Below are 14,357 nucleotides of genomic sequence, written 5' to 3' on the forward strand. Positions count from 1 at the left end.
GAATCCAATTCAAGCATCTCACACTTGCTTATAAAACCCTTACCCATTCCTCTTCTGTTTACCTCACTGATCTTCTCTTTCACTCTTTCACACTTGCACTCATCCTCTTCACTTAAAACAGGCTCCCAAGACTACTTTATCAAACCCATCCATCTCTCATCCTATCCCTTTGTTTCATGGGCACACTTTACCCCATCTGTGTCTATTTACCCCTCCACCTTAGAATGTAAGCTCTCGCTTGCAGGGCCCACTTCCCTTCTCTGCTTTTTCTTTTAATACTAAGACTATATTCTACTCTCTGGGTCTGATTCAGCAGCAGTTGCAGTTTTGCTAAAATAGATATTCTGCCACTGCTGACTTGCATGCTGGTGCGATGCCCATCACACGGCAAGGCCTTCCAGCATCAAAGAAATCTCTGCAGTCACAGCAGTAAGGGTAACCCAATGCCTTCGCTGCATGACTGCGAATTCAGGGCCTGCGGTGTCATTTTTCAGTTCACAGCGCCACCACTGCTGTTGATCAAACTGCAATTGCATCCTTCCAGGATGTAATCGCATTTTAACAATTTGCTTGGCGCAGACACTGCACATGCACAGAAGTGTGAAAGTCGTCGAATTACGATTTTTACACTTTTGATCCTAAATTAGGCACTATGTATCCTATGATGACACCTAATCCTCTGTTTTTGCCACCCTGATGCTTATTTCTGTCCGTTGGTGCAAAAATGGTTATATACCATATACTTGTCCTACATTGTCTTGTACTTATTGATTTGCTTATTGATTTGATCATTTGTTCATGGACTTTTTTAGGAGCTGCAGAACATTTTGTGGCACAGTTTAAATAAAGGATAATTATAATAATTTAGCCATTGCATGTTTACTATCTGTTTGTTCAACCTTTGAGCATGGATTGTGTCCTGGCGCATGCTCAGTGGATAATTAAATTTGGGGTGTATTCAATGCAGCCGGCAAGGAGGTTTTTAAGGCGAGGATGGCTTGTTTTCATGAGGGGATTGCTGAAAACAAGCCACCCTCGCCATTTAACCCCCACGCCGGGCACTCGCACTATTCAACATTCCGGCGGAATCCTCGGTGTCCTCTGACAGCGAGGATTCCCCCAGAATGTTGCATAGTGTGAGTGACATTTAGCCACAAGCCTCATCGTTTTGACAGCCGCACATGCCGTTTCCACCTTGCTGTAAAAACCCATGGAGGTGGAAATGGCTGGAGCAGGGGGGCCAGTTGAATACTGACCCGTGAGCTGTGATGGCGAGAAATCAGCACTGCTCGCCTTCACAGCTCGCTAAAGAGCATTGAATATACCCCTTTGTGCATGCACATAAGAATATGTATGACTGACACAGTTCGGGTGCTGACGTCACTCTGCACAGAAGTGTAGCAGATGAGCCATTGTAAAGACGTATGCAGATGTGGCAACCACTGCAATCCTAACATCTAATGAAAAAAAAACAATCTCCATCCAATTGCAAACATTGATCGTTGCCAAACAGTTTCTCAGGTCTTTCCATACTTATTCTACCATCGGGATGCAGTCACCATGTTGAAAGTGACCATGTCGAAATAATAATGTCAACATCAGAAGATTTGACATTTAAAATGTACACATCACAATTGTTGACACCAGAAAAATGTTGACATTGATAGCTAGCTTTTGAAATATTAGAATCAAATATTCACCTCGATTTTTTTTTTTTGATTTTTTTTTTTAACAAAGATGAAAGCACTTCTTCTACCAAAGAAGTGGCTTAAATAAATATATTTATTGATTTCGGTTTCTAGTGAAAAATATGGTACTTGTGTAGTTTCACAGCGCCAGCATGGCCGTGCGTCTGAGTCCCCTTGCGAGGCTCGCTGCGCTTGCCCACACTATGCTCGCCCACGCTACGGGCTAGATGGCTCGCTACACTTGCCACACTATCTAAAATCAACTTCATGCCAATGTGGATAGTAGGGGTATGAACTATCCACGTTGGCACAGAGTTTATTTTAGAAAATTTGCCGAGCGCAGAACCCAGAAGTAGCGCGCGCCCATGCCGGCGCCGTGAAAGTACCAAAATATAAATTACCCTTTATTTAAAATGTATTTTAACCCCTTCGGTGGTATGCCTGGAAATTTCTGCACTGTAAAGATATGGTGTGCCAGTGGTGCCTCCAGCAGTTAACAACTGGCGCACCCCTATTCCCCCAGGCTGCAGAATGGTTCCCGCCACTCCACCCCAATCACGCGCTGTCTTTCATAATTGCCAGCACTGGCAAATGTGTATTATTATTATTATTATTATTATTATTATTAAGAGTTCCTTATATAGCGCATACATAGATATTCCCCACCTCTTTACAGAGAATATTTGAACATTCACATCAGTCCCTGCCCCAGTGGAGCTTACAATCTATATTCCTTACCACATGTGTACACACACACACACACACACACACACACACATGCATTCTTGGATTAATATTGTTGGAAGCCAATTGACCGACCAGTATATTTTTGGGCTTGTGGGAGGAGTATCCAGAGTAAACCCACGCATGTGTATGCACTTATCAATGCGGCACTCCGCCGGGTACACACGTTATGTACACATAGGTCTAGCCAATCTTCTGCTGGTCTGTACCGCTAAGTGTATAGATTGTATAATAATATAGTTTGTGTTTTAACGAGAAATCTTTTTTTAATTAAATCATCTCTTTAATACTTATTACTGGTGATTTGAGTGTGGTCACAAGGGGGGGGGGGACACCGTCGCTTGCTGTAACACAGGTTGAGTGATACAAAATGGGAGCTGTCCTGCCCCTAATACAGGTTTTAGCAGGTCTCCTGGGATAGAGCAAATTAAGTATGTGGATCTCTTCTCTTATGTTAAAAATAAAACCAGTGCCCCCTTCGTCAATTCCTTCAATGTCGCCACATTTGACTGCACTGGTCCCTACTCCCACACCCACCCATACCTAGGCCCTAGGCTGCAATTTGTCTAATGGGTAATAAGCACCATGGGCTTCTGATTATTGCACGATAGTGCATTTGCAATATAAGCTGTGCGCATGTGCGGGGTCCCCTTGCTAACAGACCATGCAAAGGCTAGCTATACAGGTGCTGGTCGCTTGGGGACAGAATGCTGGCGTTTTCCAGAAGTGCCCCGTAAACCACAGGAATTGCCTGGCCGTTGGGAGGGAAAGCCTCTGACAGAAGCAGCAGCCTCCTTCTCCCCATGGTTTTCGCAGCGGCAGAGTCAGTCAAGACTGACTTGGCAGCTGCAAGCAGTGGGGAATTCATTTGATGGTGAATATTTCTGATTGCATTCACAGCCGTGCACACAGGGGTGGGAGGACGGGTTGAATGGTGGCGTTGACTTGCTCGCTGGGCTGCAAACACTTGCAGCCCAGCGAGCAGGTCTGAATCGGGTAAAGTAAAGAACTACAGCAGGGCTGGCCAACCTGTGAGGAACCTGTGACTCTATAGCATGCTTTGCTACAGTTTTAGCTTGTCCTAAAGACAAAACTATGGCGAGGCATGCTGGGACTTGTAGTTTCACAAGAGCTGGAGAGCAACAGGTTGGCCAGGCCTGAACTACTGTACAGTATATTTTTATTTTTTATACATTTTCATCAAATTGGACACATGAATTAATGTATTAAAAGTATGCAGAATACAAAGCATAAACTGCTAAATCTTTAGTAAAATAATGTATCTCTCTTCTTGCAGACTTACATTGGCAGCGTGGTTATTTCGGTAAACCCATACAGGTCACTACCGGTTTACACACCAGATAAAGTAGAGGAATACAGAAACCGTAACTTTTATGAACTTAGTCCACACATGTGAGTATTACTGTGACTTTGTCATATGTGGTCATTTTGTCCATGCTGAAGGTACAGATATTATTCATTCAGTTATCAGTAGTGGAAGCAGCAGCCTAGTTTTTATGCTTCTTTTATATGGTCTTAAAACATTGCTGACTGTTACCATTTTTTCTTGGTACAATCTCTTGGCAAGCAACACCTGGAACTTCTATTCCTTGCTGATTTTTTTTTTCTATATTTTTCTATATTTATTCAGGTTATATTGGCACTGGCCAAACAATACCGTATGCACCCACTGTGCAACCTATATTGATACAGTGCATCTTGTATATGTATTTTTGCTTTTTAGCTTTTAAGATACATTTTATACACATGTTTTTACAAATGTATTATGATCTTGCATGAATATATCCATTTTTAAATGATTTAGTGTCATTCTTTATTGAGCATACTCCATCTAGAAGTAGGAGAGCGCACGGTATAAATCCCTTTGTTATCTGTATTTAACCAGGAGACTGGACAACTCCTATATCTGTGCAGCACTATATTCCACTAGTTTGTTGAGCGCAGACACTTTCCACCTCTTTCCATAACATTTTTTCTGCCTGTGATATTAGAGCAGTTATAGCGTAAATCTTAAGCCCCGTACACATGGTGAAATATTGGCTAATTGGCAATTTTGACTAAGACCTTTGAGTAGATGCAGAACAGATTTTGGCTACACACGAGGAGATGTGCTGATGAGTGTTCTGAGTGATGCCAGATCGCTCAGAGCACTCAGCATCGCTCAGCACACAGCGCTGCATAGTGATGTGCCACCGATAGATCTGTCAAGGCCATTGTTCTTTGGTGAGGACACTGGCGATTATCGATTTATAGCATGCTGGATATTAATCGCCGGATGATAGCGAAGCATGGGACGGCGCATCGCTATTGCTATTTTCTAAGCGATCTAGGGCGAGATGTATCAAATGGAAAATGCGGTAAAACCCCGGTTTTACCGCATTTTCCAAAGTATCAAAAATGATACCGCACCGAAGGGTATTGTCACCTTTGGGTGGCGATAACCTATAGAAGCCTATGGGCTTCTTTTCGCCGCCCGCCGACGCAAACCCGCCGCCTCGCCGACCCCCTCTCTGGCTTACCTTCCAGAAGGGTCCTCCTGGACCCTGGAAGGTAAACCCCTCCTCCCCCTAGTGAAGCAGCCGCCTTCCGGCTGCAGGGGGGAGGAGGAGGCGCTGGGGACAGCATGCATAGCTGTCCCCGGCGTGAGGGGAGAGCGTGGCGGCAGGGAGATGACGGAGTACAGGTATCGCGGGGGGCCTCCGTCACCGCACCGCGATGCCAGCCGCATATGTTAGTACATATGCTGCAGCATCGCGGCGGGGGGGGGGCGAAGGGCGGCGATGTGTTTTAATACATCCCGCCCCTAGTGAGATAACTTAGAAGATGCCCCTAAATTGTTACATGTATAGGCAACATTTTGTTCAATGATAGTCTATGACCTAGTCAAAATTGCCTTGCCTGCACAGTATATCTATGCTAGGATATACAGGTTGAGTATCCCGTATCCAAAATGCTCGGGACCAGGAGAATTTTGGATAACGGATTATTCCGTATTTCGGAATATTTTAATATTTCAATGATGTATTTTGAAGTATCTTGCATTTATGCTGTATAAACACATAATATACACACAAATATATTTTATTACCACATAAAATACACACAAATATATTTTATTTGTTCAAAAAACAAGGTTTCAAAACGTGAAACAAAATGTGTGTACTATCTCAGCACTGAATTTGAATGCCAAGCAATCATTTTCTTGTACATATATAGTGCCAGTTACATATCATGTCCTCAGTAGTGCTGTTACAAATGTCCCCAGTGAGTTTTTAGCAAAAAAATAAATTTTTTTCACGTTCTGGAATGTCCGTATTTCGGAATAATTCGGATAACGGATATTCGGATACGGGATACTCGACCTGTACTGACTTAGCATTGTTATCTGCGCAGGAGAAAAACTGGGAGATTTTGACTGTCTAGCCAAAATCTCCTGCCAACATCTCACCATCTGTACACCCCTTTAGTCTCCCAGGCCCTGGTTTACCTGGGGAATACAGAGTCAGGGAAAGAATGAACCCTTCACAGAGAAGTCAGGGAGAGAATGAACCCACCACATGAAAAGGACACATCTGTTCGCTTAATGCAAATTGCTACTTCATTGTTTTAGATAATGATCTGTTATAAATGCGTATGTATTTTCCCTATGATCCTCCTCCTTGCAAATTGCTTCTCCCATTGTAGTCAATCTTAAAAATAGATGGCAAGTCCATAAATGATGTGGCTATATACTGTACAGTTGTGTGTGTGTGTGTGTGTGTGTGTTTTCTATTGAACTGTATTGGATAGACTGTTTCTAGGCCTTTACATTTGAATTGTGTAAACAATGTTGTTAGGAATGTCTCCCAAGGTTTTTGTCTAATAAGTAACTAACTAGCAGTATCTAATGCAAAAGCATAGATAAAATGTTCCATATAAAAGCAGAACAAAAAACACAGATACGATTTGTATTATTTGTATTATAATTTTCACTTGTGAATGGCCATAAGTGAAGTTTTATTTCTAACTTGCCCTACAATAGATTTTAATCAAACTTTCATGCTAACCAGACCCCCCACAAATACATAAATAAATAAGAATATTCCACACATTTAATAATTAAATACTGTTGGTAAATATTATACTAGGCTGTAAAATATTATTGCAAGAGCAGAATTGTCTGATTTCAGTCTCAGAGGAAATGATATACTGTATGCAGCTATTGGGCGGGATGTATTAAGGTACTCTTTACCTAGAACGGCGCCCATCGCGACCATCGAATGCACTAAAAAACGGGTGCGACGCGATGCCCGCGATGCCCGCGATTTCCCATAGGGACCAATGTTAAAAGTGAGATTGGACGCGATTTTAGTGTTCAATGCCTCAATGGCCGCGATTTTTCCATAGGAAACAATGTTAAATGGGCCACAGAGCCCTAATAGTCCCCCTGAAGTCTGAAATGGCCCCCACAATTTTTAACGCCACCCCACGATCAACGTGAACCCGAAGCGTGGCGAGCGGCGGCGGTACGCGTCCTCCGACCTTTTCATACCCCCACTATCCACGTCGGCGTGGAGTTGAGAATAGAATAGTGTGGCGAGCCCGAAGCGTGGCGAGCGGACGCGGATACCTTCACAGGTAAACGCGTCCCCTCGCGGGCTTCACAGGTGTCCGCGTCGCCACGGACACCTGTGAAGCCCGCGAGGGGACGCGTATAACTGTGAAGGTATCCGCGTCCCCTCGCGGGGCTCGCTGCGCTCGCCACGCTTCGGGCTCGGTGGCTCGCTGCGCTCGCCACACTATTCTATTCTCAACTCCACGCCGACGTGGATAGTGGGGGTATGAAAAGGTCGGAGGACGCGTACCGCCGCCCCTCGCGGGCTCGCTGCGCTCGCCACGCTTCGGGTTCACGTTGATCGTGGGGTGGCGTTAAAAATTGTGGGGGCCATTTAAGACTTCAGGGGGACTATTAGGGCTCTGTGGCCCATTTAACATTGTTTCCTATGTAAAAATTGCGGGCATTGAGGCATTTAACACTAAAATCGCGTCCAATCTGACTTTTAACATTGATCCCTATGGGAAAATCGCGGGCATCGCGTCGCACCCGTTTTTTATGTACCCGCGATTTTTTACCCCCGACGCCCGCGATGCTAATCGCGGGCGCCGTTCTAGGTAAAGAGTACCTGTATTAAAATACATCGCCGCCCCCCCCCCCCCCCCACCCGCCGCGATGCTGCTGTCCCCGGCGCTTCCTCCTCCCCCCTGCAGCCGGAAGGATGTCCGGCTGCTTCACTAGGGGGAGGCAGGGCTTACCTTCCGGGGTCCAGGAGGACCCTTCTGGAAGGTAAGCCAGAAGGGGGGGTCGGCGAGGAACTGGGTCATGAAGTGATATGCAGAAAATAGCACTCGCCATCTCCCAGATCTGTTAATCAGATCACCTTGCAACGAAGGGCAGAGCTATGTATGATGACCAGATACACTGCAGTGATTTGGCCAGAAAAATGTTACAATGTTACTTTCCAACATTTCCAGCAGGGTGTGGTGTGGGCAAAATACACTGGGTTCGGTATATATACAGTGGTCGAAGTGGACATTTTAAAGTGGGGGTATGGAAAAGCTACACATTGGAATGCCTACTACACCATGACGCAACACACCGTAATGCCCATTACATATTATACCACACACTGTAGTGCCCATTACACATGACGCAACACACCGCAATTCCCGTTACACATTATACCACACAACGGAATGCCCATTACACATGACGCAACACACCGTAATGCCCATTAAACATGACTCGACACACTGCAATACCATTTACACATGATGTCACACACCTTAATGCCCATTATATATTATGGCACACACCATGATGCCCATTACATAATATGCCACATAAGTGCCACTTACCCACATGCTCATTGGTAGGAGTTTATTTCACAATCTCAGGGACTTCATGCTTGATGTCAGGGGCTTCATGCTCGATGCCAAGAGGGTTTACCAATGATTGTTTACCAATGCCAGGTCGACATTTCGCTTGTGTCAACCTCTTGTCTGTAAATCTTCTCCGTGTTGACCATATGGCGATGTCCTAGACCAGGGCTTGACAAATTTATTTAAAATCTAGGAGCCAGGATGAAAATTTAGGAGCCAGATAAAATAATAAGAGGGAGAGTGCCCGCCCCCAAAATTTGCACGTGCCATAGTGCCCATTACACGTTCTACCAAACACTGGAATGCCGATTACATATAATACCACACGCAGTAATGGTTTTTACATATTATCACACATACAGTAAGTGGAGCTCACCTACATGCGCATTGCTATGGGTTTTGATGCCAGGGGTAACATGCTCTTTGCCAGGGGTTGCATGCTGGAAGCCATGCAGCCCCACTAGTCCAGCAGCAAGAAGCGGTGGCACTGGTGGGGCTCAACGGTGCCCCGGACAAGTGGAGGTGCGGCTGCAGGGCCGGGGGAAAGACCTGCATCCAATGGGGGACTTTTGGCAGGTGGTGGAGGGGGCTAAGCCCCTGCATGAGAAGTAGGTAGCCACTAGTCTGACAGGAGTGGGAGACGGGTCAGGCACTGCGGGCCGCTGGTGTGACAGGAGGGGAAGACTGTGCCCAGCCACGCTGCCTCTGGTGTGACAGGAGGGTGAGGCGGGGATCAGGCATCACACTGCCACTGCTCTGACAGGAGGGGGAGGCAGGGGTCTGGAAATGCAGGGGTCTGGAAATGCGGGCCTTCACGAAGCAGGCAGAACAGCAGAACTATAAACGATTCACTGCTGCTGTGGATCTAATCTGGGCACAGTCCCCTCCTACTGTCACACCAGCCGCCTGCAATTCCTGACCCCCGCCTCCTCCTCCTGTCAGAGCAGCGGTAGTGCAGCAGCTGGACAGTCTCCCCCAACTGTCTCACCAGCGCCCGCATTGCCTGATCCTTCTCCCCTCTCCTGTCACACCAGCCACCCCAGTGTTCCCTTTAAGCTTCCTTTGCAGGGTGCAGTGCCCTGCCCGGATCCCGGATCTTACACTAAAACACCCTGCACCTCCGCTGCCCCCTTCTGTTCTGACATTCCTGCTCAGCAACCAAGGTGCTGAAGGCTGCATCTGCGGAAGCAACAGTCTGTCCGATCTGTCCCTGCGGACACAGAGCCGCCGGACAGCCGCGCTGCCACCGCTAGTGTGACAGGAGGGGGAGGCGGGGATCGGCTGCCGCTGCTCTGACAGGAGGGGGAGGCGGGGGTCAGAAATTGCAGGCAGCTTGTGTCACAGGCGGAGGAGACTGTGCCTGCCGCCGCTAGTGTGAAAGGAGGGGGAGGCGGGGATCAGCTACCGCGCTGCCACTGCTCTGAAAGGAGGGGGAAGCGGGGGACAGGAACTGCAGGCGGCTGGTGTGAGTAGCGGAGGAGACTGTGCCCAGCCGCGCTGCCGTCACTAATGTGACAGGAGGGGGAGGCGAGGATCAGCTACCGCGCTGCCACTGCTCTGAAAGGAGGGGGAGGCGGCGGAGAGGAATTGCAGGCAGCTGGTGTGAGTAGTGGAGGAGACTGTGCCCAGCCGCGCTGCCGCCGCTAGTGTGACAGGAGGGGGAGGCGGGGATCAGCTACTGCGCTGCCACTGCTCTGAAAGGAGGGGGAGGCGGGGGTCAGGCACTGCGGGCGCTGATGTGACAGGAGGGGGAGACGGGGGTCGGGCTGCCGCTGATCTGACCAGATTCTGCTTCCACACTCCCTGCAAAACAAATCTGGTCGCCAGGAAGCAGAATCTGGTCGCCGTGGCGACCTGGCCCCCGGGTTTTGTCGAGCCCTGTCCTAGACAATGTAATCCTGTGGACCGGATACCCCTTCAAACATGCCCCTGGATCACCCGAGGGCATGTTTGTCTACCTTTGCCTTAACACATATCTATCTGCCCATACCCTTCTATACTTCAGAATTCAATTTTTCACCCACTCAACTAAAACTGCCCTCACCATGGTCACTAATTACCAACTGGTATGATTTTTTTCCCCGAAACTTGAAGTATAATCTTCTCAAAGCACTACTAGTTGTAGTGTATGCAAACATAAACATCAACACTGGCATTATAAAATAGATTTGATACTATCATTTTCATTAAACTAAATAATTTAAATATGTATTTTGCAGTTTACTCCAAATCCCAAAACATTTGAGGAATTTCAGGAGACAATGTAGCTGCTGGTACAACCCAGTCATTCCTGGAATTTAAGCACTTGATATTCAGTTATTGCAGCATTAGTAGAGAGCATTGGCCTTTCAGACAGTTGCCTGAAAACCATGCACTGGCTTGTGTAACCATTGGCTGGATGCGATTTTTTTCAAATTACTTTAATTCAGCATATTCTCTTACATGTTGGATACATCAATATAATGCATTATGTCGAAAATTTAAATTTGCAAGATTTGTGACACAAGGAATTATTTATTCTATTTATATGCTAATGATTGCCTTCTTTCATAATAGTTTTCAGCATGCACTGTAATACAACTATACAGTAGGTAGTAGTCTGTTCAGTATAGTGATCATCTTTATATTCCTTATAGAACTGGCAATTTTTATTAAATGTTTGTTTTGAGGGTTAGCTGGTTTAAACCGAATGTGTGGTGGTGGTGGTGGTGTTTTTTTTGTTTTTTTTAAATTACTCTTTTTTTTCTTTAACCCCTTCCCGACATTTGACGTACATTTACGTCATGGTCGGGATGTACTTCCCGACACATGGCATAAATGTACGTCATCTTCCCTCGTGGCCCAGGGGGGGGCAGCGATGCCCCCCCCCCCCCCCATCGGCGATCGCTGTGATTGGCTGTTCAAATGTGAACAGCCAATTACAGCGTTTTCTGTGTACCGGCGAATAACGTCGCTCGGTAACACAGGGATCGGTGGTGATTGGTGCTGTTAAGTACAGCACCAATCACCACCGGGTGTAAAGGGGTCACTGGTGGGCACCCCACCCCACCTGCCCCCAAGGCTGTGATTGGGCCGTCGGACCGACGGACCAATCACAGCCATTACACCTCACTGAAAATAACGGAGACAGCCCTGCAGCCGCCATTCCGGTCAGGAACAGCGTGCAGAGCGGTCTCCGTGCCCATCTGTGCTCTTATACTGACCTGATCTGCGTTGTGGTGTGGTGGCATCCGTGCTGCCTGCTTCCTGGTTGCTGTTGCTTCCTGGTGCTTGTGCTGCTGCTGCTGCAGCGTCATCATTGTGTCATAGAACATAATATTGTATAATATAATTTTGTCTCTGCTGCCCCCCTTTTGTGCTGATCAGTATAAATTAACTGATCAGCAACTTTTTTGGGGTGCAGTTTTTTTTTTTATATATATACCCCGTCAGGTTGCACCAAAAGTTGTGTGCCTGCTGCCCCTCACTGCTAATCAGTGTTGCATCACTGATCAGCAGTTTTTTTTATTTTTTGAGAGTGTTGTGGGTTTTTTTTTTTTACACCCACGGTGATTTTGTGGGTGTCCTGTGGCCGCTGAGCGCTGATCAGTGACGTACATCACTGATCAGCATTTTTGGCACAGGGTTGATCTAATTTTTTTTTTTTTGGGATCAAATTCCTGTTGCCTTTGACTCATCAGCAGTTTTTTTTAATTTTTTTTTTTTTTTGGAGGGTGCTGTGGAGTCTTTTTTTAATTTTTTTTTACACCCACGGTGATTTTGTGGGTGTCCTGTGGCCGCTGAGCGCTGATCAGTGACGGACGTTACTGACCAACATCTGTGCTCAATTTTAGGCGCAGGAGCTTTTTTTTTTTTCTTTTAACTTACACGTGTTAAAGCACTACATACACACTACATACCCCCCGTGTTGAAATAAAGTTTGTACCCCCCCCTACACTATACACGTGTTGAAACACTACACTTACACAAACACAAAATTAATAAAAATGTCCCAATCATCGCAAAGACTGTTTTCAGCGGAGGAGGCATATGCCCTTATTGCCTCTGACACTGACACAGCCAGTGAAGTAAGCGATGAATTTGCATTCGTCTTAAGCTCCTCTTCCTCCTCTAGTGATGAGGGACCCCCTCAAAGACGCCCCCGTAGAGCAGCTGAGACCCCCCCCCCAATGATTGATCTCGTATGGACAATTTTGAGCCCCAGGTTCCTGAGTTTTTGGCCAACCCAGGAATCCAATTTGATACTACAGGCCTCAAAGAAATTGACTTTTTCAAAGTCTTTTTCTCTGATGATTTTATAAATTTAATGGTGGACCAAAGTAATTTATATGCCCAGCAGTTTATTGCCCAAAACCCCACGTCATCATTTGCTAGGTGGACCCCTGTAGATGCAGTAGAGATGATGACGTTTTGGGGTCTGGTGTTACATATGGGCATAGTTAAAAAGCCAGAAATTAGGCAATATTGGAGTACAGATGTTCTGTACAGCACCCCACTTCATCGTATGGCCATGACCCGGACTCGTTTTGAGACGATCCTTAAATTTTTGCATTACAACGATAATGCACAGTGCCCACCCAGAGATGATCCCACCTTTGACCGGCTATTCAAAGTCAGGCCGGTCATTGATCATTTCAGCGACAAATTTGCTGAGATGTACATCCCCGAAAAATTCATTTGTGTAGACGAGTCACTTATACATTTTAAAGGAAGGGTTAAATTCCGCCAGTACCTTCCCAATAAGAGGGCAAGGTATGGCATAAAAATGTATAAGCTGTGCGAAAGTACCTCAGGGTACACCCACAGGTTTAGGGTATATGAAGGGAAGGACACAAGAATTGAACCGCCAGAATGCCCCCCCTCCCTCGTAGGTGTTAGTGGAAAGATTGTCTGGGATTTAGTGCACCCCTTCCTGGATAAGGGTTATCACCTCTATGTGGATAACTTTTACACCAGCATACCCCTGTTTAAGGCCCTTGGTTCAAGAGGTACAGCAGCTTGCGGTACTGTGCGCAAGAACCAAAGAGGCCTCCCAAAAACGCACGTTGCCCAATTACTGAGAATGGGTGAAAGCAGGGCACAATCCACCGAAAATATGTTGTTGGTCAAATATAAGGACAAGAGGGATGTCCTTATACTGACAACAATTCACGGAGACAGTACCACCTCCGTCCCTGTACGAGGTACCAGTACCCACACCTCAAAACCTATTTGTATCCTAGATTACAATAAGTACATGGGCGGAGTGGATCTTTCAGATCAGGTACTGAAGCCGTACAGTGCCCTGCGGAAAACAAAAATATGGTATAAGAAGCTGGCCGTGTATATCATCCAGATGGCACTGTATAACGCTTACGTACACCAGCCAGACGGGGACATTTATGCACTTTCAAGAGGAAGTCATAAAGGGCCTAATATTTGGGAACCAGCAGGCAGAGGGCCCCAGTACTTCTAGTACTGGCCCCAGTACTTCTAGTACTGGCCCCCGTATTGTATCAGGGCAGCATTTTCCTAACGAAATCCCCTCCACTGGAAAAAAGGGCAGGACACAAAAAAGGTGCAAAAGCAAACTATTTTCCACTGTGAAACTTGCCCCGACAAACCCGGCCTATGTATGAAGGAGTGTTTTAAAATATACCACACATCTATGGATTATTAGGTTCATCATTTCACCGTGCTTCGGGGGTCTTGCTAATGCGACATAGCACCCACCATTCATTCCACCAGAATCTGTGCTGCAAAATCCAAATATCACTCCTTCCCTTCTGAGTCCTGCCATGCACCCAAATGGTATTTTTTGGTCACATATGAGGCATTGCCGTACTCGGGAGAAATTGCGGCACAGATTTTGGGATGCTTTGTCTCCTTCATTCCTTGTGAAAATGAAAAATTTTGAGCCAGAACTGCATTTTTGTGTAAAAAAATGTAATTTTTCATTTTCACAGCCCAGTTGTACCAAAATTGGTGAAACCCCTGGGGGTTTGA

General features: G+C 46.3%; 1 protein-coding gene across 5 annotated transcripts in view; it reads left to right on the plus strand.

Moving 5' to 3' along the window:
- The window catches only part of MYO1B (myosin IB), a 299,289-nt gene that overhangs the window by 57,452 nt on the left and 227,480 nt on the right, over nucleotides 1-14,357 (plus strand). For all 5 annotated transcript variants that reach the window (XM_083153484.1, XM_083153488.1, XM_083153487.1 and 2 more), the window contains exon 3: nucleotides 3,730-3,845. In XM_083153484.1, the coding sequence (XP_083009610.1) occupies nucleotides 3,730-3,845 (116 nt within the window). The remainder of the gene's footprint in view (nucleotides 1-3,729; nucleotides 3,846-14,357) is intronic.

This window comes from Crinia signifera, chromosome 7 (assembly GCF_055691185.1).
Source record: "Crinia signifera chromosome 7, ASM5569118v1, whole genome shotgun sequence".
Taxonomy (NCBI): domain Eukaryota; kingdom Metazoa; phylum Chordata; class Amphibia; order Anura; family Myobatrachidae; genus Crinia; species Crinia signifera.